General features: G+C 41.0%; 1 protein-coding gene across 6 annotated transcripts in view; it reads right to left on the bottom strand.

Moving 5' to 3' along the window:
• wdfy3 (WD repeat and FYVE domain containing 3) overlaps positions 1-26,930 on the bottom strand; it is a 106,916-nt gene that overhangs the window by 30,046 nt on the left and 49,940 nt on the right. For 3 of the 6 annotated variants that reach the window (XM_044332051.1, XM_044332078.1, XM_044332094.1), the window contains 20 exons: positions 26,622-26,836; positions 24,248-24,360; positions 21,842-22,079; positions 16,669-16,769; positions 11,724-11,942; positions 11,106-11,290; positions 9,380-9,611; positions 9,117-9,277; positions 7,368-7,479; positions 7,057-7,247; positions 6,769-6,921; positions 6,385-6,458; positions 6,076-6,237; positions 5,715-5,809; positions 5,044-5,164; positions 4,336-4,553; positions 3,119-3,315; positions 2,635-2,769; positions 1,551-1,730; positions 868-1,101 (listed from right to left, as the gene is read on the bottom strand). In XM_044332051.1, coding sequence (XP_044187986.1) covers positions 868-1,101; positions 1,551-1,730; positions 2,635-2,769; positions 3,119-3,315; positions 4,336-4,553; positions 5,044-5,164; positions 5,715-5,809; positions 6,076-6,237; positions 6,385-6,458; positions 6,769-6,921; positions 7,057-7,247; positions 7,368-7,479; positions 9,117-9,277; positions 9,380-9,611; positions 11,106-11,290; positions 11,724-11,942; positions 16,669-16,769; positions 21,842-22,079; positions 24,248-24,360; positions 26,622-26,836 — 3,336 coding nt within the window. The remainder of the gene's footprint in view (positions 1-867; positions 1,102-1,550; positions 1,731-2,634; positions 2,770-3,118; positions 3,316-4,335; positions 4,554-5,043; positions 5,165-5,714; positions 5,810-6,075; positions 6,238-6,384; positions 6,459-6,768; positions 6,922-7,056; positions 7,248-7,367; positions 7,480-9,116; positions 9,278-9,379; positions 9,612-11,105; positions 11,291-11,723; positions 11,943-16,668; positions 16,770-21,841; positions 22,080-24,247; positions 24,361-26,621; positions 26,837-26,930) is intronic. The other 3 variants (XM_044332060.1, XM_044332086.1, XM_044332070.1) reach the window with 2 other exon arrangements.

Below are 26,930 nucleotides of genomic sequence, written 5' to 3'. Positions count from 1 at the left end.
ATATTAGCATCGAGCAGAATGCTAGTGTAACATCTGCCTGTCGCATGTTACATTAAATACATTAGTTGTGCTTTAAATGGTCACTATGTCTCATAGCTAAATCTTTTAATGTAGAATATAATTTTGTCAGTAATTTTACCTTTATTTAATAGCTGCAAGGTGTACATATTTGTGTTATTTTCATAATTTTATGCTGTTATCTTCTATTTAATATTTAATACTTGGCTACATAGTATCCAAGGTAACGATGCAGCTGTAAAGCCCATCACCATGGGAACAAGTCAGACCAGGCTTGTATCCCTCAGGTGAGACTATTAAATGGAAACCTGTAAATAATAATGTATAGCTGACCTGAGATAGACTTTATTACTAATTATAATCATATTGACATTCAGAGTGATTATCTATGTGAACTGATTCATCTGTATCAATAATCTGTAAAATAGTGAGTTTTTGATCCTGGTCAAGGTTAGACCGTTGGCCCTGTAATTTGTTATTTAACGGTTATTAAGCTTCGTCACAGAAATAATTTATTAGTATTGTAAGTTTCCTTTGATTATGATTTTATTTATTTTAAATAGTTTTACTGAGAGCGGGCTTGTATCCCCCAGATCCTGAAGTGCTTGTAAGCAATAAAAAGACTTCATTGAATACACATCGGAGCTGTCTGGGTGTCTTCGTTGGAACTGACTAACTGTCAGCCATTAGTCCACCATCATCATCACAACACAACGCAGAGACTGTAGGCTGTCACTATTATCAGTGATGAGGCTAATATAGTCCCCCGTTACACTAGAGAGCTTCAACCGACAGAGAGCGGACCAGAAGCAGAAGAGCATTAATCAAGACACTATTTCATCTCCTCACCTCCAGCAGCAGGTCGATGATGGGCGTCTGCTTGCTGGCCGGGGTCATGCACAGGTTGTCCATGATCAGAACTCTCATGAAGTCAAAGACGTACTTTTTGGCCGGGTGGTTGGTCAGGGACGTCTTGGAGCCGACGTTACAGTATTCAGACTGGCTGCGGTTCATACCCGAGTCCCCGGCGAAAGCCTTGAACTCCTCGGTGGGAGAACCCGCTTCGTCGTCCAAATCAGTGACCTGGAACGAACGAAGACGATATATAACTTCTAACAAAGTTTACCTTTTAAATAATGTTCTGTCCTCATATATATCTGAACTGCATCTTGCTCTTTGTTTCTCAAACTGCAGTGGTCAGTATTACAGTGTCCTTGGTTTAAGGAGATTCCATAAGTTACAGTAATTTATTGCCCCATAAGAGAGAATAACAGTCTATGTGCAAAGGGTTGATAGGGTTACTGATCAATACCTGTGATTATTTGGCTCTGGTGATGAGATTTTTTTGGCTTTTAAACCCAATTTCAAATCCATTTGCTCAGTATTGGAACAAAAAAAAAAGTCTTGAGGCAGCAGAATTTATGTAGGGAAAAGGTGAAGGTGATGCAATTTCTTCTGTTCACCAGTAACAGCAACAGATTTCTTATTTCTCCTTCAGTTAAACAGAACTTAACAGTCAGTAAAAGTCTTACCATCTCAGAGTACGGCCTGATATTGAAGGGGAAGACAGACGCTGCCAGGGCGCAGAGGAACTCCGGACTGTGCCACATCGGCGCCAGGTCGGGCACGTTGTGGTAAAGATACCTGAAGAACTGCATAAGTGTGACCGGGTACTCCCTGAGCCAGGAACCTTCCTCCTCTGACTGCCAAGGCTGGAAGCAGACACAAGGAAAAATCATTTCCATTCAACCTTCATATACGGAGGCAGCAGAAGTTTGTCAATTCAAATCTCCAACTGGTTTATAAACTCTATGTCAAGAGGAACTCCCTCAAACACCAGGAGGTTCCAGTAAAGCTTCTTAACAAACCAGTAGAAAACACCGCAGATGCTCTGAGAGAGAACGTGTGTGTGCAGATGAGGATGAAAACAGCATGTGTGCCGAGTCATTTCAATGGATTAATAGAGCTTAAAAACGCACCTTTAGAGAATTAAGGCTGATCCAGTCCCTTCTTAAGAACCACTTAAAATGAACTGATGAACATGAGAAAGCTCTCAAATATGGGTGTTTTCCAAGATATAAGCTCCCTGTGTGGGAACGTTTGAAGATAATCTGCTTTTGGGGAAAAAAAGGTGCTGGATCCAATTAGTCAAATTACTAGTAAAAAGAGGTTCCTCTATACTATCTATTCAGAACATGTATCCTGAGAGCATTATGACCTCTAGAAATTAAAAGGTTTTTAATACATTTTTGTACATGATGAATATCAGTGTGTAAAAATGTATTTCAGTGGGTGAAAGAGATTACATATTTCACAAAAGATACAAAAAAACCAAACATCCTTTATAGGTTTTGGAAAAAATACAAATTTTGGGATAATATACATAGTGAAGCACTTAACGTATGTAAAGCATCTGATAATGTTGGGCTCCCTTTTGTGTTTTTCCCTTTATGTACTGTTGTATTAACTGTTTGAATATGTTTGTTTTATTTCTATTCATTTATCCTAAGGATTACATATAATTGTTATATTATTTAATTGCCATATTTCATATATTCTTCTTGAAAATGACAATAAAGATAAGTTCATATTGTGTCTGAACGGTGGTTCTCTCACCAGGTTGAGCATGCTGCGCAGCATGGCCAGCAGCAGGAAGGCAGCGTCGGTGCACACGCTGTGGATGGAGCCCACCACCGTCCCGCTGGAGGCCGGTATGCCGAAGATAAACGTCCAGATGGAGTCCAGGTCGAACTGAGAGGAAAAAAAAAAAACACACAAACTGGGGTAATAAACGTCACGTAAATCATCTATAGATAGTTCTGTTAATGTTAGCGGTTAAAGATTGTTGCTAGTATCTGTACATCTGGCAACTGTAAACCAGTACAATTCTAATATAAATTATTATTTTTGTTAGATCTCCTGTAAGGGCTCTGTGGCACACTTTACACGTGGTTAGAGTTGTAATTCATGAAGTAGTAGGACTGGGATTACTGGGATTAGGCTGTTCACTACATGCTCCAAATGTTTCTCACTGCATCACTACATGGTCCATTTTGAAATTACTGGTAGTAGAAGAAGAAAGAAGGTTGGGTATACTAACATGTACCTGCAGGCTGTCAGGCAGATCGATGACAGGCTGCTGCAGGAAGAGCGCCATGAGCAGGAAGTAGAGCTGCGGCACGTTGGTGTGTTTGGGCAGCAGCGTCTGCATCACAGGGAACCCCGGGAAATGGCAAGCGTCCCGGTTGATCTCCCGCAACGTGGAGCGCCCGCCGGCACTGCGGCCCACGTTGAAGCCTGAAGACACGAGGGTGGAGAGTTAAGGACCGGGGGGGGGGGGGGGACTGATGGAGGGAAATATTTGGACGTCTTATGCCGTATAACCTCTGATCAAGGCACCTACAGGCTGATTATAACATCTGTACCTGGTTTAGAATTTAACAAAGCAGGTTTATCGAGGAGGTGGTTACAGTACACAAAACCCAGGACTAAAACTTCTAACTGAGGCAGGATTTTAAACTGAGCATTAACAAAATAACTCAAAAGATAAAAGGATTTGGTTGAGCTACATGACAAAGTCCAAAGTCCTTGAATAAAACTAAAGGGTTTTAACCTTATAGCACACATTATGACAAAGCTACAGCTGTTAGGCCATGTCACTACTCAGGGTGGTTTCCATAAGCAAAGGCAATGGTTCTCAACCTGGAGGTCGGCAAGATGATTTTGCAAAAATAATTTAAAGAAGTAAAAAATATATCTAATGAATACATTGGTGGCTATTTTCTGGCATTAATGCCCTCAAATCTTATTCAGTTAAAAAGCCTGCAAAGGGAAAATTTAAATTATAATATGAAGTTTTTCAGCAGCTGATATTTATGATGAGGAATTATCAAATTGGTTGAAGGTGAAAAAAAACTGAGGAGGTTGAAAACCATTAAGCTCGGGGAGGGACTATGATCGCAGCGACAGGGAGAGCAGGGAGGCAAAAAATGAGAAGACGAACCCTTGGCTGTGCGGCGCACAAACTGTGCAGCTTTCTGTTTACTGAACGAAGGCCAACTCCGGCGGAAAGCGTTGCCAGAGTGAGGAGAGGCGTCTGCTGAGCCATATTACAACATAAAGTATATACACTGGACGTTATTATTATGCTATTGACTCTTGTGGGAGAGGGAAAGTCAAAACATTCAAGTCACAAGAAAGGATTAACACTCCTAATGTCAACTAATATCAACCATACTTCCTTGCAAGACTAAATTTGAGGCTTCAGATTTTTGTCTCATTAACTGCTTTGCCGCGTAACCGGCGTCCCTCGCTCACCCAGCACCGTGCCGATCTTGTTGGTCAGGACGGAGTCGGTGTGGTCCAGCCAGCCTCCTCCGCACAGGCCCTCTTTGAAGCGGTTGAGGGTGGACTGGTTGGAGAGCAGCACCACGAGGATCCGCAGAGCCGCCGTCACCGTCCTCGAGTGGAGATGCTCTTCCATGAACATCAACAGCCAATCGAAGCCAAGCGTCCGCACCATCTCTTCGCACGCCCTGCGAGGGGAGACGGAGGAGAGCGAGTGAATCAACTCTAATGGTTTAATTTATTATCTTTTCCATACTCTTATAACCATTATCTTATAGCTTGCTCTTTTATTAGTAGGAAGGATTACATGTTCCTTTATAGGTTGAGGAAAGATTCCATACTTCTTAAGCTAAATAAACAATTAAAAAGCTGTTAAATCATCCTAAAACAAATGAACAGGGCTGTTTTTCTTACAGGACAATTACGAACCTGAACCCAAACCCGACTAAAACTAAAGACCCTGAGATAATTCTTACAGCATACAATCCCCAAACTTATACACTCAACAGATTCAACATGCTGCCAGATTAAAAAATCATCACCTAAGTCATTATTATCTCCATCTAGGATCAGTCATAGTGTTTTCTCAGTCTTAGAAAGTGTCTGATAGAGCAGGAAAACATTCACAGTACACATATTTGGCTTTATATTGTGAATATTTATATTTATCCAGCTTACTGTGCATTGACGGTGCACTTCTCTTTGGTGGTGAAGAGCAGTCTGAGTAGGTTTTCCAGCAGTTGGTTTCTCAGCAGAATCAGGTTGGCTGACAGGAGGCCGCCGAAATCATCGTCATTACCTGAGACAAAATAAAGTTGTCATAAGGACATAGTCACATCGTTCAGGTTAGGAAATTAGTCATTTGATCCTCTGGCTAAATAACTGATCATACATTTTTCTGTGGCCAAATATGATTCAAAAGACAGACAGATCACCTGTTTAAGTATTTACTGGGGCTGTAGTCAACCAAAGAAAATCTTGGTCGACTGAAATCGTACATAATCTTCAACTAATCACACATTTCTCTGTTCTCTATTTCTCCATTTAGTGTCTTCAGTTTAGGCTAACCCATTGTTGCTTTGGAGCTAACCCCCTTCAATTTCCAGCATTTGGGGAAACAACAGACGTGACTTTTTAGCATTTATTAACTGACACACTGTAGTCTGTACTGTACATTTACTGCAAGACTGACAACTTACTACTAACCCCCGTTGTTTTCACAGGTAATTTGTTAGTCTGTCCCTCCCACCGCAGGAAATAATGGATGACCAACTAATCGACCAGTCGACCAGCAGACTACGGCCCTCGTATTTACAAGCATACAGCCACATGAAGAAGGTTATCGTTACCTCCATCGATCTTCTCCTCATTATTGATTTCCATGACGACAAACTTCTCACATACAGCAAATGTGGGGAGAGTAGAGGAGATGAACTGGCCGAACCTGTGACAAGAAAAAACAGAATGGATAGTTTTTGGACCAAGTTAATTAACAAGATATCAAGACAAAAAAAAAACAACAAATGCACATAGAACTCAACAGCATCTTGTGCTTTAGATATCATGTCCTGAATGTCATTTGAGAGACACTACAGTATGTGTACAATTTGAAAATTTGGAACTTTAGCACCACTAGTATCAAAAAAAAGACAGACAAACATGTTTACTCCTTGTGTATAGGTATGTATATATATGTATGCGTGTGCTTACCGCAGCAGGTCATACGGGTTGGGGAAGCCCTGCAGCAGCAGACTGAGCACGTTGCTGATGGCGGCTACGGTGGGCTGCGACAGCGACGTGTCCCTCAACGTCAGCAGCAGTCTGGGGATCAGCTGAAACTCCCTCAGCAGCTTCGCATTTTTAGCCGCCTCACTGCTCAATACAAGGAAAGTGATTTTTTTTGCACAGTTAGATTAGAACAACAACAAAAAAATTAATAAGAAATGTAAATTTAATAAGTTCAGCTTTGGTGCCAAATTACTGCTTCTTTCTCTCAAGAAAAATAAACTCGACACTCGCCTGGACTCTGTCAGCAATTCGATGAAATGCTCAAACAGAGACAGATGGAGCTCGTAGGGAGCGTGGAGCCAGACCTGAGGAGCAGAAGGAGCAGAAGGAGACCTCTGTGACACAAGTTGTGTTTGGCAACGCAAAACTACTGGCAAGCAAGGGGGTGGCATACTGGCACAGAGCGGCTCAGTTTCGTAAAAGGTTCAACCGCAGTGTAAAAAAAAAACTTTTCTTTCTCTCGTTCGCAGCTGCCAATTCATCCCAAAATATACCTGCGATTCTCACTGGTGCTGTTTTGTGATAATAGCTATTGAGCTGCCAAAACAGCCTTTAGACTTCTAAACAACAGTAATTCTGTTGGTCTTCTAGGAACGAGTGTCCCCGAGCCCTCACCTCGAAGTCACAGAGCAGGTCTTGAAAGGCGGTGGAGTTGGGGATGATGGAGGTCTCGTGGCCGCTGTCGACCGTTCCCACCAGGGAGAAGGTGAGATGGAGGATGTGACTGTTGAGCAGCGAGCGCTTCTTCTTCAGCAGCATCGCCAACAACTGCAGGGGATGGACGACGACAAATACGTCTTTAATCACTTTTGTCATCGTACAAATTAAAATAATTAAGTTCCGACCAGTTTATGTCTACGTGCTTGTCATGTGACCGGTGTTAAGTGTATAACAGTCTCTCACCTGGTAGCCTTTGATGCGTTCCATCTCCTTACTGGCCAGCGGGTTGCTCTTCACAACGCACACCAACGCTTTGACGGCCGCGTACAGCCCCTCCACGTCTGACGCCATGGCGACCAACCCCAAGATGGCCGCCGCCCCGCCCACATACTGCAGGTTGGTGGCCACGGGCTTGGACACGAAGGCGCGCACACCTGGAGGGATGTGAAGGAAGGGAAGGTGTGTTACTTTTAAAAATAAGGGATAAATGCTAATTTGGATGTTTTTGCTATTTACAAGGAGGTATTGTGGGTGATTTCAAGACGTTTCTTTACCTAAATACCCGATGACGGCGGCTCCGATGGTGCGAGCCGGCCCGTTGAGGTGGCCGGCAGCGTTATGGATCAACTTGACCGGTGTTGCGTTTTCATGAGAGGACACGGCGAGCTAAAGAAGAAAAGAAAAGAAGCAAAGAAAGAGGTTCAGTGAAGAAATCCAAACATAAAAACTGCACATTAGCAAACTAACTAACCATTACTCTCTGACCATTTCCATTTGTCATCATCTAATTTATCTGATATAGTGTTTTTTTTGTTACTTTGTTTGATTTCTGCTTGTTACGGATGTGGTTGTTTCAAGGACATTTATTTAGCGTTTATTGCTGACAGCTCTTTCTTTGCTTTGTTTAGACAGAAAAGAATATTATGTCGCCGTGTTTACTTTAACAATAAAAAACTATGTTTGTATTGTCTTAACCACTGCCACTAAAACACCCTCCTCCTATTCTATGACGGGCCTCGGCTGTAGCAGGAATGCTGCCTCTGCACTTTTTTGTTTCCGTTTTCTTCCCGCGAGTCGCCGTGGGCCGAGGCTTAGCGGGGAAGAGCCGAGCAGGCTGGGAAATAACTTGACAGGTGGGAGGAGAGAGATAAGGACACACACACACACACACACACACACACACACACACACACTTTTGGTGAGATAATAGGATGTGTGTATGTGAATGAACATCCGTGCCAGTAGATTGACTGTTTTTTTTATTAAGGAAGGAGTTTGACCTTTGCACACCACCTGCATGTGTGTGTGTGTGTGTTATAAATAGAGAGTGAGCAGCAGCAAAAACCTCCACAGAGTTTTTTTTTTTATGTGTATTTATTATTTAAGATATATATCGTTTTGCTCTGCAAACTTTGCAATCTTGCAAAATGTCTGCACTGAAAACTGCACGGCGCTCTGCACTGTGGCCGAGGGAAAGAGGAGCAGGTTTTTTTTTTTTTTTTTTAGTCAATTACATCAGTCTGGCATGATGTAATGCAATTCAGTAAACCAACACTCCAGCGCACACTCCGCTCAGTCAGGCTCCAGCTTTTTCCTAACAGGGAGATCACTCACTGCTGTTATAGAAAATGTTAACGTGCTGGTGAAAACAACGGCTCGGATCTACACGTTTATTTACACTTTGGAGAAGACTGGACAGTTTCCCTGCATTCACTAGTTACTACTGCTGTCAATTATGTCTTCAATGTTAGTTAGATGAACAACAACTACTGTAAAGAATGGACCTACAAGTAGTTTTGTAACTGTATTGGAAACTCCCTCCTCATCCTACAATTTTAAAGCCACCATGACGTTTTGTTTTGTTTTTTTTATGTAGAAAAATCCCAGTGAAAATTGGCACAGTTATCTCGGTACCCACCCATGAATCTCAACAGCAGCTGCATGCATTGCTGCGTCTGTTTGATATTAATACTGAGAGGGGCCGATATTAAGTTCCGGGTATTAATACTGTACAGACTGTTATCATATATTAGGAGGAAGTCGGGGTTTGTGTTGTGAAGACACAGGAGTTGTTGTTGCTGTCATTTTAGGGGAAGTTTGTTGTATCTTCTTGTTGAAAAACAGCCAAAGTTGGGAATTTTTAAAATTCTACACATAGTGGTTTTAATAAAATAAGTGATTTATCGTCAACCTCTCTAAGATAATGTGATGCATGTTTTAAAAACGGTGTGCATTAGAGTACAAGCAGCCTGCCACTTAATCTGCTTTAACTGAGACCTGCATGTCGCTGCGGTGTGTCTGACCTGTTTGGCGATGGCCTTGCTGTCCAGTTTGTTGTAGACTTTTCTGATCTTGGCCACGGTGAGAGTAGAGACAGAGAGAGCGTAGAGGCTGAACGACACCTTCTCCTCTGGTACCAAAGCCACCGCGGAGGGAGGGGCAACCTCTGTCTTGGAGTCTTTACCTGGGACGGTAGAAAGACAGAAAAAAAAAGGCAGTGTAAGAGGAGCATCTGGTAAAAAATCATCTCCCAGACTAGCCCGTGAGATCAGGAAGAACCACTCACAGGGCAGGTATACGGCCTGGAAGCTTCCCACATAGTTGGGTCCCAGTTCATAGATGGCGGCGACGCTGGTGGCAGGCAGCACCTCCTCCAGGAAGTGGCTGGGCCCCAGACGCCACACCAGGGTGGAGAGCTGGCGCTGAGCCGGCGGCGTCCCGACGTACCCGTACACCGTGCTCACCACGGGAGGGTTGGTGGATCCGGAGCCGCCCGGTGCACTGTGGATGTAGTGAAGCTGGAGGAGAGGGAGGAGAGAAGCAGCGATGCAGGTGAGTGATTTATTTACAGGTACGCCCTGAAATGATCCCCGAGTGCACATGAGAGGCTGTGAAGGCTGCACCTTATATTCACACAATCAATCAATGTTGTCAGATTTTTTTATGACTGGATAATTGCTTATTATTGATTTTTTATTTTTAGACAACTTAAGGGGTGACTGTGAACTTTGCAGACACTAATTCACAAGGGGGGGTGAAAAAAAAAAAAACCACAAGGAAACTCCGACATGCACACAGACACACACGGCTACCGCTGTGTTTCCTGAGTGTGGACGTCAGCGGGAAATGAAACCGTTGTTATCAGTGCTGCCGAGAGGAAGCTGAGACTTGCGGTCTGTCGACTCGTTTTCGCTGCTCTGCTGGTCTTATCTCAGGAGAATCTGAAGTCGCTAAAAACCACAAGCCACATCACAGTCTGCTGACTGTGGCGCTTCCAGGCTGCTGTTTACAGCCGGGCTCACTGTTTATTTGTGATTCTTTATCATCAGAATAGTGGTCGTTGCTGCAGCTTATGTGCTATTCCCCATCTGTTCAGGACTAAGGTTCCAGCTAATAATCGTAGCTATTTACTTGCTAATGTTATTATCAATAACATAACATCGTAGTTCCATCCAGGGACTTAAATTGAGAGCAATAACCGCCTCACTCTCTGCTGCTTTATAAAGATAGTAGCCATCTTTAAAATTAGATTTTAGTATATGTGAGATGATAATGACACACAGTCAGATATCTTCTCTTTGTGTCTATCAGTAAATCTACATTACTTGATAATGAGAAAAGGATGCACATCAGCATATTCTGAACAAATCCTCTCTGAGAGGAGATGAACATTTAACGGATAATAATGAAATGATTAATTAAATAATCAATTAGACAATCGATTCAAAAAGAGAATTAATGGACAACAATTTTCATAATTGATTGAATTCATTTATCAAGTAAAAAATCACAAACACGTTCTGGTTCCAGCTTCCTAAATGTTTTTTTCTCTGTTTTTTATTATTATAAATTTAATATCTTTGGGTTCTGGACTGTTAGTCAACAACAAAACAAGATGTTTGAAGCTGTAACCTTGAATTTTTGTTTCTTTTTTGACATCTTTGAGACCAAATATTGACAGTAGGATGAGAATGGGGACTTGAAATTCGCAATTTTTCACAATTTGTCATATCTAATAGACTAATGGGTCATTAATAACCTAATTTAACCTAATTTGGAAAGATAAAAACTGTACACAACTGTGCACTAATACAATTAATTAGCTTTCATATTAACTGGAGGAAACTTATGAACAATTTTAGTTGCATTGACATATCTGCTACACACTGGAAACAATGTGTATGTCATTATCCATTAAATGCTCAGTCCAGCAAACTGCTGAGGAAGACTTTTCTAGAAATATCAGAGCGTACAGTGTATATCATCAGATATCATCCGGTCTATAACATTACCTTGACGGTGCTGATCAGTTGTCCGTCGATGTACAGTGTGGCCATGCTGTTCTTCAGCATGCCTTTGCTCATGACCAGCACCAGGTGGTGCCACTGGCCCTCAGCGATGAGCTCGCCGCAGCGGAAACGAGCGCAGCAGGGCAGGATCTCATAGAAGGAGGCTTCTTCACTCGACTCGTCCGCTGCTTGATGGGGGGAGGGACAGAGAGGCGATATCGATGAGTCAGAGGGCTTTGACAGAAGTAAAAACATTAACTCTGGGTTACTGACTGAGATCCCACGAGGGACAGCCTCCTACACATCTACATAAATCTCACAGTGTACCACCCTTACTCTGCCTCCACCCAAACAATACTAACAAGGCGTCATCTTAACAAAATGCACACTTTTAAAACACAAAATATTAACAGTTTTACATTAAAATACATGCTGAGAATATTCATTTCTTGGTTGAAATGTACTAAAATGTTCCAAAATCTACAACATGGACTGTACCAAACCATTCAAAAGCCAAACTGTGATTGATAAACGTTTTAATGGCTCAGAGTTATATGAACATGTTGATTTCATTCCATTCGGTCTGTGAAAATGATTAAACCTCTACTGTGTTGTACTCACAGTAGGTCTGCAGCAGCTCCTCCTTGGTGGAGACGGTGAGCGAGCGGTCTTTGGCCGACAGCACCACAGCCAGGCAGACGTAGTGCTGCTCGGAGGAGGTGGCCCGACGGACCACCGTCAACAGACGCACCGGGTGAGCCTGAGAAGCCGAGCTGAAACGCTCCACGCAGAACCAGGTGGAGTAGCTCAGGCCTGAGGGAGGAGGAAACAAGCGCTCCCCTGGAGAGATGGGAAAAAAAGGGAGGCGAGGGCAAAGGTGGGAGAGAACGAGGTGAGAGGAGGAGACATTAGATATTTTCTTTCATGCTTTAAAAGTTCAGATTATTCTGCTTTTCGTCACAGCGCAGGAAACTGTGGTCTGTTCATCACGATGATGATGCATCTTCCTCAACTTTGCTTCCTCATATTTTTAAAATAACACATACTGACTGAAATGAGGTGATGTCTACCACTACTTGTAAATCTTGCACATTTCAATACTGGAAAATAGGACACATACACTTCACAAATATGCCTTCAGGATGATCAGTGAACACCATATTGGGTTTCAACCATTTGGAGTACTGGAAAAGAAAATCCCTGAGAGACATTCATTTATTTACAGAGTGATACAGAAATTGTCATTAGTGGAATGACTACATGTTTACTCTTGTCTCGCTGCTGCCAGCACATATTAGATATTAAAGTATATGAAATATGGAGCAGGAACTGTGTACAGATTGTACAGCACGGTTTGCTGATATCTATGGAGGACAAAAACTGCCAAAAATAAAAAAAAGAAAGAAAGACTCAATAAATAAATTGATATACCATTAAAGGCACCAATAATAATATTAAAAGTAAATGTAGGCATTAAATAATTGATAAAGTGTGACATAAACTGATATTTCTGTTTTAATTTGCCCCTTATTTATTTACTTTCCCACTTAATTTTCCATTTTATTCATTCATTTTTACATTTATTTATCTATCATGTTCTCTTTTGCATTTCCCCCCCATTTATTTCCCCAAACTTATTTATTTCTGTGTTTTCTTTTTACATTTTTTTATGCATTTCTGCTTCATTATGTAAATGAGGGGGGGCTGTCATTTGCAGGGTCACTATTGGTTGATCACATCAGAGCATATAGATTGACTATACATGCCACCAGCCTGCTATTTCCTGACTGTATGTTCAGTTGGGTTGTCTGGTGTTGAGTAATGGGGAACGTTACCAGTTTGAGTCAAGCGTAGAGGCTGTATTATTTGAAGCTTGGAAAATAGCGATTTGGGGGCAATGAATTTGATGAGTTTACTGTTTATCAGACCACAAAGAGACACTGAATCTCTCTCTTTCACTCGCTCTCTTCTTCACCGTCTCCTCCTGCTGGAGATAAATTCACAGAAAGCAGCTGTCGGTTGTTTTAGAGGCAAGGCGGTCGTCTATATTCATCAAATTCAGTGCTCCCATATCGCTATTTTCCGAGCTACGCGTAATACGGCTTCTATGCTTGACTCAAACTGTTAATGTTTCCCATCACTCAACACCAGACTCCCGCTGAACACACAGTTAGCGGCGAAATGTAAAGACAAATATGCAATGTATATTTTTCTTTTAAGGTGAAGAACACCAGTCAGCCCCTTGGGGTTGTATTATCTCCCCTCTATAAATGGGTCATATTTTCTTTTCCCTTCATCATTTTTCTGGCTTCTCATTGTATCATTTCACTACAGAGTCAAGTTTATTTATAAAGACTCAATTGCAGCTGCAATACAAATGATTATGTTGAGTGTAAAAGCCCTACGTTGCTTTAGGAGCAGAATTAGACAGACGATGTGTTGTTCTATAATCAAAAAGCAGTAAAAAATAAGACAAACTATGTCGGACTAAGCTGCCAAAACATGAAGTCAGAGCTTTGTGCCTTTGAACCACCAGTTCATCAGGATCAGACTGTCACTCAACAGGTTATCAGACTGGACCAAATTAAAATTGGCCAGAGTACCATAACTCATTGTCTGCTGGCACTCGACCATCTGCTCTGAGCCAGATGAACTGCCATTGATTTTTCTATTAGGCCTTACTGAAGGACAGACGTAACTACAAGCTCAAATGCAAGCCAAATGGTACCATTACATTACTTCTTATTTGTGAAGCTGACTATGAACTCTTGGGACATGGATTAGAAAAAATAAAAATCTATAAACGTTGCAGGAAAAACTGCAGTGGAACAAAGAGACGGTGATGAAAACTGGTTTGAGGCTTCGCTTCAGGTACAAAAACACAAGATAAACGGTTGATACAACAGAGGTGCAATGAGTTCCTGAGCAGACTGAGGATATTTTGATAAATGAGCTTCTTGATGATGTCATCCAAGGATATGGGTCAGCCCATAAGATTGGGAGAGGACAAGGAAGCAAGGGGAAAGGAGAAAGGAGGGGAGGACCAAGATAAATGAGGCAAAGAGGAGGGGGAGAAAAGTGACAAAGGGAATAGAGAGAAAGATGGGAGGGAAGGAGGGGGGGGGGTGAAAGAGGAAAAAAAAACAATTGGGAACAAGGAAGAGGAAGAAAAGCGGGCGGCGAGGATCTGCGATTGAGATAAGCAATAAAAAAAAAAAAGGACAGAAGAGAAAGGAAGAAGGAAAGGAAAAGAAAGAAAGGAACAAATGAGGGGCGGGAAAGAGAGCGAGGTCTATAAATAGTGCTGGGTGACTGGATGGAGAAGACAAGAGGAGGACGGCGTGGGGCGGATGAGTAAAGAAAGAGCAGATGAATAGGTAAACAGATATAGAGGAGTGATCGTAATGTATGAGTGTACGGAGAGAGGAGAGGAGTCTAACCGCGCTTCATAAATACTAAATGAAGCTACAGACTAGAAAAATCAACCATAACGTCACAGATTATCTCCGCCTTCAGGTCTAGGAAAGCCATTTTCTATGTGAGGCGATTTATAACAAACAGATTTGTTTTTATAACGCTCTACATAACCAGAATCGACGATAAAGTAAAAGCTTGAGGAAAGACGAGGTTTTGCAACAGTGGATATGAATCTGGGTGCCATGAGGGGGGCTATCCTGTGAGGTTAAAAAAAACCAAAACATTGTACCCCAAAAAGGATGAAAAACACGAAGTGAACTGGGGAAAACAAAAGTATATTAAATTCAAAGGAAGAGGAGGGGGATGCATAAATACAGATGTAACGAGTCAACACAATGACTCAATGTGGTTAAAACAAAAAATGGGACACAATGTGGTGCGAGAGTTTTTGAGATCATGTGTTATATGTGTGTGTTTCACTGGGTAAAGATTAATAACAGGTGGGATGATCCTGAGGCAGTGCAGCAGGAAGAGATATTTTTGTGCTATTTTTGTACACTGGAGGCAAAAAAAACAAAAAAAACCAAACTTCTAACAAACAGTTTGTCGTCTGCCAAACTCATCGGGAAAAGTGACAAAATAAAATGCACCAGAGACTGGCTGTTAATTTGTGGTTAAAATCCCACAAAGATATTAAAATACTTTGCAATTGTTATGCAACGGCCTCCGCTTTTAAAAAGGCAATGAAAAGCTGAAATAAATCAGCCGGTTAAACGTTGTCTGGTTTAGTGACAAACATGTTTACATGCTTTGCATAGATAGTAATAAAATAAAACAAATGTGTCATCGTGTCGTTGTGTTAGTTTCCATCTAATCCAACGAAACGGCACCTCAACATCATGTCAGTGATAGAAACTGATTCAAAATACTTGTTTACAATTTTATGTGGTATATTTTGATTGTGTCTAGTTTTACTTCTCTATTTTTGTTATTATTTAACATATTATTGCTGTAAGGGAAGTTTCTCCTTGCTTGTTCATGGGGGGTTTTTGGGTCTCTGCTCTATGTGAAAAGTGCCCTGAGATAACTTCTGTTATGATTTAACGCTATATAAATAAAATTGAATTGACTTTAAAAAAAAACGAAGTTTGGAAGTTTGAATTAAATTACTGTAGTTATTTCATTGAGTTTTATGTCTCAACTAAACTTTGTTTATTTTTGTATACAGGTGGCAAATTAGCCGAAGCGTGACTTTATGACTGAGGGCCCAGTCACACAGAATTAGTACTTTTCAATAGAATTACCATAATCAGTTGAGAGCTTTCAAGAAAAATTCAACTTTGGTCAACTGTGATGAGTCAGCTGATGATGAGCCTCTCATTTACAATCAGTGGGGACGGTGTCCATGTTTTAGTGACTGAGGCTGGATGAAGATGTGAAGATGTACTCTGGTTTAATGATATGTGTCACCTGATGTTCATGGCTTTATGTGAGCTTAGCTGGTGGGATTTGTTTTTACATATTTTCATTGTATGTTTTATGTATTTTATATTTAAATCTGTGTGTGTTCCATGTTTCACGTGACTGCAAGAAAATTTCTCCTCGGTGGCAATAAAGCTAAAACTTGTGGTTGAAGTTGAGGGAAATGAGAGTGAGGGAGTCCAGAATAGAGGAAGCTAGTTGGCATGCAAACTACCGGTTAGCAAGCCAGCTGCCAGCTTGTTGCTGGCTAACACGTTAGCGTGTTCCCAACCGGTTAACATATTACCGGTTAGCTCGGCAGCTACAGTAGCTCGGCAGCTAGCCCTGCTAGCAGTCACTATATCACCAAGCTTCCATCACAACCTAAACACAAATGAATTTAGCTTTTTGTGCATGTCAGACCAGACAGGCTAAACTAGCTGGTAACCATTGCAGGGCTAGATAAACATGTTTGTTTTTGTGCACCACACACTCAACCTGCACCATGAGCCTAATGAAGCACTGAGGGAAACACATTGCTACTGTCACCATTAATAAAAGATCCATGATTACATTTTTGCAGATTGAACATCTCTACGGTCTACAATCTCCACCACAAACACACTCGTCATTATTTTTTCCTCATTAAAATATAACCTATTCCAATAAAAAAACACTCTGTTTTTACCTGTACCCATCCCGCTCAGCACTGCTCCGTCGCTGACACCGGAGGCGTTGGTGTTGTTGGTGGGAGCGTTGTGGGGCGCCAGGCTGGGTAGAAACAGACACCTACGCAGGACGACAGAAGACAGATTAATGGCTTTTTTTTTTACTCAGCACTTAGGGGAAACATCTGTTACAGACACAGAGCGTGTCGTCAGCTTACAGATGTAGTTATTGTACAAGTATCACTGCTGCAGTCTGCTCCCATCCCTGAGATAAACTAGAAGAAAAGTTCATCCCAACTTTCAAAGAACAGTCTGGTAATTCAGACGCTGTGAGACACAGGGGGCTTTGTATTATAATATGGAAATGTCAACTGCTTAATACTCAGGGATTAATTATGTATGAAAGCAGGATAGAGGTGGGATGAAAGCATACATCCAGGCTGGTATTTTCAAAAAGGAATCTGCTCGTTCTCAGTCGGCTGCACCCCTTTAGGTTAGTATTGATGATAATATCACAATTAACTGCATAACACAAGGTGCTGATTGCATTGAGATATAAAATATAAAAGGTTGAAGTCCCCAAATAAGCTTTCTGCTAACATACTAGACTATTATTTTGTTAGATACACATTTAAGGCTGTGTGTGTTTATGCGGTGTTATTCAGTCTTTCAAGGACGGCACACAAAGGCCGATAATTATTCCACAAAATTGCAGCGAATTCGACTTGTGAGTCGGCGTCGTGTTCTGCTGACTCACCGCCTCTCGCTGAAGGTGCCATTTTTTCCTCCTCTCTCATCAAAGATCACTGACTGAGACTCTGGGAAATGAATGTGGGAATTTGTTTTGCCTTGGTTTTTTTTCCTCGAGACCTCAAAAAAATGTACGAGGGGCAAAAACACTGTGGGAAAGTGATTGATTGATACCACAGACTAGATTAAAGGCTAGTTGCAGCCATATATATATATAAAAAAACCCTGCTTATTACAAGATCATTTAATTAGCTCTTTATAAATTATGAATTTGGACACAGCTTCAACCCAAAAATGACCCGATTATTATCATCATCAACAGGGAGGTCAGAGGTCAGGGTTTGCTACATGACAGCGTCTCCGGTGCTGGCAAGGATTCAATGACACTTCTCAAGGGTAAACACTCCGGTCCTCTGTTTAACAGTCTGTCTAAATAACAAGAAAGCAACCCTGCTGCTTCAGAGTAACGACATGTATGCTGTCTTTCCCCCCCCCCTCCCCATTAGTCATCATCTTGATGGGGTTTTAAAAAAAAACAACAAAAAAAACACTCAAGGGATTTCAGCAGCTTGTCATGCTAATTTTTTCTTTTCCAAGTCAGAAAGAGATGCAGTTTTTTAATTCTTACCAAAAAAAAAAAAAGTCCCATCCACCCATCTTCCTAGCCCCTTGTGAGACGGCTGGCTGGGTGTGTGTGTGTGTGTGTGTGTGTGTATCCGTGTGTGTGTGTGTGTGTGTGTGTGTAAGCATGTTGTGCATGACATATACAGTGGGTAGGTGTATGTGTGTGTGTGTGTGTGTGATTCTTAATAGCAGGAGGGGCATCAATATTTCATGTTGACAGATGGAAGAGGAAGGAGGGGTACTCTCTGTGTGTGTGTGTGTGTGTGTGTGTGTGTGTGTATGTGTGTATGTGTGTGTGTGTGTGTGCGCGTGCTCCTCTGTTTATGCTGAGCAGAAAGTGGGCCAAAGCCTCTCTGCTGCTGCTGCTGCCTGTGTGCTGCTGCTGCTGCTGCTGCTTTGCTGTGTTTTCAGGAGAAACTCCATGTTCTATTCTGATGCGGCCGCTGTGACGAGTCACATGGGTTCGGGCGGGCAGGTGGGTGAAGGAAACAGCGATTCTCGCCAAATTATGAACCACGGAGTATGTTAACTGGTGGGTGTGGAGGGGGGGGACGTAAAAAAAAGCAATAAGTCAAAGGCGGCTGAACTCGCTGATTGATCTTGTGGATTTAAAGATGAAATCCATGAATCCTACAGATGTTCTTTCACTGGTGTTTGTCGACTATAAGAAGATAAACCTGTATATCTATAAGTAAGAGGAGCTGACTTTCACATTATGCTTCAGGCACCCCCGAAAATCGATTGTTGGTGAAAAGGCAGAATTACATTTAAACTACGCAGCCTTCACTGTTTACACACCAAACATCTGGAGCTCTTTACCAGCAGGAAATAAAAATTCAACCTCTGTTTTTAATGTATTTGAATGTTTCTCTTATGTGTACAGCACCTTGAGTTATGAGCACCGTATGAAAAGTACAAATAAATAAACTTGACCTTGTATGTAGCAGTTTGATTAAATAATCTTAACTCAAGGTCCACTTGATGGGTTTTTTTTCGAGGGCTTTCAACATGTAGTCTGAGAGGAAATGAGCTCATTCTATCTGCTGATGAAGATTATTTTTTATCAAAATATTGTATTAATTTGAGGTGTATTAACTGTTTGATGTGGTGTTTATTCACTCTGTCAACATTAAAGCTGAGAAAAATTCTCAAAAAATAACCAGATTTGGGGCAGAAAACAACAACAACAACAAACCTACCAGAACAAACAGCACTGTAAGGAGAGAACAACACTACAGGAGCAGCATAAAAACACCTCTATATATATATATATATATATATATATATATATATATATATATATATATATATATATATATATATATATAGTTTTCTGTGTAATCTAACAGAACACACCTTGATGGGGTCAAGACACCAAAAAAAAAAAAAAAAAAAAAGTGAAGCTGCATCAAGAAAACGCTACTGTTCCATTTCTCAGCTTTCAGAAAAGCAGCAATTTATCACATTTTCTACTCGGATTGGCACATCCCAGCCACCGTACCATGACTACTTCCTTCTGTCTAACTGACAACTCTGGTGCGTGTGTGTGTGGGATGCTACAGATCATGTGCGTCAAATGATATGTGATGCAGCCGATGTGTTGTGTTAAAAAGTGAACACACAAAAGATTCTGCAACATTGGAAATAATAAAAAGAATAAGAATAGTTCATTAAAAATCTATAATTCCTCCCTTTCAGCATCTCTACACTTACCTACAGTAGTAATTCAATGCTGGTCAAGTAATCACAGGAACTAAACTTTGGCATTTTGCCACTAACCTGACAAAAAAAACATCTACAATGACCTTTTGCAAGACATCTTCCGTTTTCTTAAACCTCTAATGAATATTAATGTTGAATAAAACATATCATAGCTTTTAAAAGTTGTTTACCGTGTGTCACCGTAACAAGTGAGCGTGTGCCATGTATGTTTTGCTAAAAAAGTGTGTGTGAGTGTGTGTGTGTGGGCGATTTTGCCAAGGTCACATCCCACACGCCATCATGTCCTCTGACCCCGACACTCACTGTGCCGCTAACATACAGCGTAAAGCGGCAGAACTCCCCGTCAGCAGCACCCACAAACCACACAATCACGACATAAAAAGGCGGAAAATAAGCCTATTTGTATGCGCGGCTTCCACAACTGGAGGCGAATAACAACCTCCTGCTGAGACGGTTGCAGGTGCTGCTGAGAGGTATATAAAAAAAAAAAAAAAAAAAAAAAAAACACAACCTGTTTCATTACAGAGGAAAAATAACATGCGGTACCCTGAGGTGTGTGTCACTGGTGAGGAAAATTGATCCGGAAAAAGAAAGATTTAGAGAAAAGTAGTTTACAGAATCATCTGTTGCTGGCAGTTTTGATGATTTAACAGGGTTTTTTTAAAAGAATATAATGAAGACCGGATTATTTCAGAGGGAGTTCAGAGGGAGACAGTGGACATGCACATGTCTGTCATAGTATGAGGATAACTATTCTTAAAGATCCTCTAAGTGTCTACTAGGGGTGTGCTTCTTCGGCCAAGCACAAATAGTGGGGTTTTTTTTTTACGAATGTTTGTTTCATACAAATATTTCAAAAATTATTTGTTTTTGGGAAGAAAAAAAAAACATGTTAAATACCAGCGCACAGGTCGATTACATCATTATCTCAGTGTCTCTCCTCTGCTCCGCTGTTACGTCTATCAGCAGGTCTCAACGAGGGCGGTCACATCCACCTGCTACATGACGCACATTTCCTAATTTGGGCATCATTCCCCAGAGATAAACTACTGAACTACTGACACAAATGAAGTGCTGCCAAGGGAAACACTTCTTGTAACACTTAAATTTTCTAAAATTAAAAACAAAAACAGGATTTTTAAACCTCTTTTCACTTTGAATACAAATACAAATACAAATACTGGGCCCTCTGCACATCCCTAGTGTCTACACAGAAAGTGTTTCAGCTGAGTGTTTCAGTTGTCTGTCTCATGTACGTCCGACAGAACACTATGCTTTTATGTTAATCAATACAGCTGTCTGCACAACGTTTCTTTAGGCTTTAAGTCTATTTTCCTCTGGTTTATGCCTGTAACTGCATTGTGTATTGGGCTCTGAGCGCTTCCAAAATGTGGGTGACCTACGTTCAACACTGTACCTGAACGCCTCCAGCGTAAGACACACAGATTGAGCACTTGCTGCCGCTGATGCTCTGCTAAATGTGCTGCTCACGCTACACTTTCTGTAGACACAGTGGGTTTTTTTTTAACCAGAGTTATCGCCCGATGCTGCAGTCTTCCTCATCTTTACGGAGCTTTGTAGCCTCTTTTAGCTTATTGTTTCACTTTTATAGCACAAATACTGTCTGGTTCAGTCTTAACACCCTCATCAACCCAGCTCACTGTACACTACCTGCCCCAAGTGGTCAAATAAAATTAAATAATACAGCATTAAAAGTTCATCCATACAATCTATTATAGGGCTGGAGTAGTAGAAGAAGAAGGAATTACATAAATACTTGCAATACAAACTATTTCCACCTCATTTCATGGAGCACATGATGCTGTAGTGCTGTCTGGAGGCTGAGAAGTAGCACCGAGGGGGGGTTTTAACTTTGTGATCAGGCTAAACTGCTCACTGAACACATTTCCTTCCTTTGCAGTGCAGTTCACATGAGGAATGTGATAAAACAGCATGTGATCAGAGCTCTTTTCCTGAGCAAGTTCAGGTAGAACTGTGTAACAAAACTGATGGAAGACCTCAGATGTAAACACTCAAAAATCAGCAGTTACAAACATCAGCAGCTCGTTTTTTTTTTTAGTAATCATTCCTACTAACCCGAAGCCTTCCAGCGAGGTGTCAAACTCCACGAAGGCGGGCGTGACGGCCGATCCGTGCAGACGGATGTCATGGGGCGTCGTCATGGACACCAGGCACTTGACTCGGGTGAGGGGTACGGTGCTGCCCTCGGCGGAGCGCACGAGGCTGCGGCTGATGCGGTACTGGCCGTTGTCCTCCGCCGGCGTGGCGAAGACGCTGTCGGGACCGAAGCCCTCCATGGACATGGTCATACTGTCTGTGAAGCCAGCGGGGGTAAGATTAAGTTTAGAAACTGCAACCACGGTGCTGATGTGAGAATCCAACTGCAAGCAACTATCGCTTAGCAACCGTAAATTAAAAAGAGACAGAGCTTACATATTATTTATAACATCTTCCTGATATAATGATGTTCTTAGACTCTTCTTGCACCTTTTTCCAAGGTAATGAACCACATAAGCTTCAGTTTTTATCCAATGTTCAAGGTTATTTCTTTTTCTAAACAAAAAACGTATCCATATAAACAATTCTCTCCAAGTCCAGTGCATTTTTTGCGATGAGATTTGCATAAAAATCCCCTTGTGTTATGTAAATTGGGCCAAAAATTTCATGTATTTCTATTCTTTTTGTTTCCTTCCTGCTGTTCGCCTAATATATTATCACTAGTAGCACTAATTATCTCCTGATATGAGACCTCAATACTTTGTTTACTGCCTCTACTGCACAAAAAAAAGTTATGTGATAGCATTTTAGGCTGAAGATGTAACTCACTAGAGCAGCAGGTTTATATAAAAAAAAAAAAGGACAGGCAGTTTTTCCTTCAAATTTTTTAGATGCATCGTCAACTAGAAGTGTCCCGGCCAGCTGATGATGTTATGTGCTGTGATTCTACTTGATTAGGAAGCAGTAAATCAAGTCAGTCCTGGTCTAATGTAGAATATTTCTGCTGAGATCATAGATGGCCTCTCCTATTTGTTAATAGTAAGCAGATCGGACAAAAAACAAATGAGCTCAAAGCAAGAATTACGACATCCTGCGACGGCGGCTAATAAAACATACTAGATGATCTTCTCAGACACAGAGAAACATAGCGCTGTGTGTCCTAACGGTGGCTGCTAGTAAAGAGCAGTAATTAGTAGGGACTTAATATCCATTCTCAGCTGAGAGGAGACACAATAAGTAATTAGTGCGGCTGACGAGCCCGAAGTTTACAAACATTAACAGCTGCTAATAGACAACAAACAATTAGCATTAGATTCACAGTTGCAGGCAGGGAGTTTAAACATCAACTGGATTTTAATCAGAGACTATAAGACTGCTTTTCTACAAGCTGACAACTTGTTGTTTTGCTTACAAATGAATGCATGTAAAAAAAAAAAAATGTTTGTATGCATCAAAGGTGGAGAGATACATTCTGATCCTGAAGAGGAATTTAGTTGTGGTGGCTAAAATGTGAGGCTTGTACATACTTTACTGTATATAGATCCCTTCCACTGACATAGCAATCATGTGAACCTTTTTTTGTAAACCTATAGAACCGCTCGCTTTCCACCGCCGAGCCGCCGCGAGTAATCTCAACTGCCAATTAGATGGCGACAGAAAGCTCATCCCCCTGCAATCACGGTCCCATTCACCGGAGGACTCGGGGTCCCATGAGCTCGCAGACTGAGCAAAGATAGAAGATTGATGTGCTTTTTTTTTTTTTTTTCTCAGGCAAAAAACTTTCTCCCAGGAGGAAGTTAGTATCACTGTGGCAGACGGGAACGGTTCCTAAATGACATCATTTCAGGACTGTACTGCAGGACTGCTGTGAACTGAGCTCTTCGGTGGTAAACAAGGCTGTTATTTTATTTCAAATAACTTCAATGAAATGATAAAAATACATTGTCAGATCTTTTACCAGGTTTTTGTTTTATTTTTTTCATTCCTCCATCTGTTTGTATACAATTTATATTACTTTGTTATCCACTAGAGAATGTCTCAGTTATTTAGCGTTAGCTTTGAGGGATGTACTGGAGCTAAAAGATGAGGCAACTGTTGGTGAAGCCCCACTTTGCCAACAAAACTGGGAGTTAACAAAATTATGTAAGATATCCAGAGATTTTTCTTCATATAAAAATGTTACTGCAAAATAAACTAAACAGCATTTAACAGCTGTGCTTCATCTAGATTCTGATACCTTTTATTTTCAATGTGTTGCCATCATTTTTAAGTTTAAACACATATATAGGATAGTATTATTTCATAGTTAAACAATATCTGATGCCCTAAAATGATGGTTTGAGGTGTTATGGAAGAAGTGTAACTCCTTAGTGCCGCTATAGGAACTAACTGTGCAGAAGAACAATTAAAGCTTCTTTATTTAAATTATAAAGAATCCTTTAACGTCATCGACAAAAATGAAACAGAGAGTTGTTAAATTCTTACTTCTCATCTCCGCGTCGTAGCTGAGAGAGCTCGGTTTGTGGACCCGGTACTGCTTCAGTAGCTTCTTATCCCACGCGCCACAGTTCAGAGGGTTTCCCAGACGCAAGAACTCCCTGCAGAAAAAAAAAGATAAACCAGGATGTCAATAAAAACACGACAACTAAAAAGTATAAACAGTGGTTTGTGAAAAGGCTTTAACACTGAACTATGGATCAGTGGATACAGATAGATGGAAAAACTAAAACATGTTGAGACACTGCAAAAAAATGGACATTATCTCAAAGGAAGGAAGCGACACTGTAGACTTAATAGAAATATATATATACATATATTCCCTGAGTTCATGTGTTATAATTTTGCATATAAAAACAATCATGAAAACTGGGGAAAAAAACAAATAAAAGGACAAATAAAATTCCAAAGTATCTTTTATTAAGATAATTATTGTTGTTAATTTTATTATAGTTATTCTTAAATTATCAATCTTCATTAGATAAAGGCCTTTATTTTTAATTTCCCCTGTTTTATTTCAGTAATAATGAACATTTCATGACACCCAAAGACATTTAAAAAGGTAAAAGAAAATAATAAATCAATGATAAGTATGTTTTACAATATTTTTTATTAACTTCAGGCCTGTATAGGCTCAGTAAGAGGTCTGACTCCCACGCTGCCAGGTCTAGTATTTCCAGAAGTGCCACCGATCATGTTCTCATGTAGCTGTAAAGCACTCAGGATAAAAAGTATCCACCTGACTGTATACAATATGTTCAGTCAGCAGTTATATTGTAGGGCTGACTTCTGCTTTTCAACAGCTGTGGTTAACAACATGTGCTGGTCTGTTTAAAGTCAATGATAAGGTTGATTGGCATGTGAGAGATTTGAATGCAAAGTGTTCCAGTGATGGTTTTGTGGCAGTTGTCTGAGCGCTGAGTGAGCGACGCTAGCAGCTTTAACCAGACAGAGAGACAGGAACACTCTGGAGATTCGCTGCTGGCTGACATCGGAAAGGCAGAAACGAAATGAGGAAAAAAAAAAAACACAAGAGGAGAATTATGAAGGGAAGGGAGGAGGTGTGACAGAAGAAGACTGGCAGCGTAAGATTGAGCCGAGCAGAAGGAGGAGGAGGAGGATGATGGAGAAAAGACTGACAGCTACAGATATGTTTACCTCCAGCACAATTTAGGGAGGAGAGAATATCAGGCAGGGGAGGCTGCATTTACATATGAAAAGGACCGACCATGTGCATGTCAAATAACTTCTCTCCCCCCCACCCCCACCCGGTTCCTCAACCCCAATCTCCCATCTCACTTAACTAGTCAAGCGGGAAATGAGAATTGCTCAGTTTTGTCTACATGCGCAGCCTCCTTCACACGCTGAAACCTGTCAAAGTAGATTATTCTGCCAAGACACAATTTTTCAGTCACTGGAGGAAAAAACCTCATCTCTGTATATATCTCAATATATCACATTAAATGTTTACCATGCTAAAATATTAGCAAGTCACCATGCTAGCAAACATACTAGCATGGTGCTGGATATTTTTATATGCATATTAGCATGCTACTAAGCTAACATTAAATGTTCAATCCTAAGCGTTAGCATAATAAATCTCCAAATGTTTCACGTTAAACATCAGTATTTTGACATCCAATAGTTTCTGACATGCATGAACGCTATCAGTTGCATATTAGCATGCGTAATTAGCATACAGTTAGCAGCTTCTTGAAGCTAAGTAGCTAAGTCCAGCTCAGCCTGAAAACCTCTGAGTCTTAAGATGTCTTACCTAAATGAAAGGATAAACTCATTTAATTTAGGTAACAACATGGTATTTTCTCTGGCAAAACTGCTTTAGTGCTTTAGTATCATATTTTCTCAGTTTTTCAGCCACTTAACCATTTTGTTTTCTGATGCTGCTAGCTCGGTTAGAGGTTTGTTTTAAATCACTTTGCTTTTCCTGCTTAATTAAATGCCAGTTAACTAAAATGAACACTTATGTCTCTTTGTCCTTAAGAAATTTCAACACATAACCAACTATTTTTTTGGAAAATCTATATTTTAAGAATCTGGCAGGTTCATTAAACTGCATATTTAATATGATGGTTGAAAAAAAAGGCTTCTTTCCTCTCCTGCTCCATCACAAGTGAAATTAACTTCAGACATCGTGCGGTTTGAGTGATCTGTGTTAATGTTCACATCCTGACCAACTACTTCTGTACCTCTGTACTCATGAGTTTGAGTTTTAACCCCTCAGAGTCAGGACTAATTTAAGAAAGTGAAGGGGCAGAACTAAGATAGTAGCGTTGTGTTAAAGTTATGGTAATGTACATTAGATAAGTCAAAATATAAGGTGTTTTTAAGACACGTCCAGTACCTGAGGGCCATCGGCTGCAGGGCCTGCGAGGCCAGCCTCTCAAACATCCTCTGCAGCGGGGGGTGTAGCGGGTGATCTTCATCACCCAGGGCCTGACTGCAGCGCTGCAACAGCCGCTGATGGAGGCAGGCTTCACACAAGACCTGCTGGTTCCTCTCACTGTTCACTAGGAGCTGGAGGATGTTGGCCACTGCCAGCTGTAGGTCGAGGGCATGCTGGAGGGGAAGGGAGGGGGGAGGGGAAATGATAACTTCAGCATATTCTTTTATACCGGCTTTACAGAACAGTTGTGTCAGTAAGTTAATTTTT

Source organism: Thunnus albacares, chromosome 2 (genome assembly GCF_914725855.1).
Source record: "Thunnus albacares chromosome 2, fThuAlb1.1, whole genome shotgun sequence".
NCBI lineage: Eukaryota > Metazoa > Chordata > Actinopteri > Scombriformes > Scombridae > Thunnus > Thunnus albacares.
Note: the sequence above shows the minus strand (reverse complement) of the source record. Positions and strands in the feature narration are given on the sequence as shown.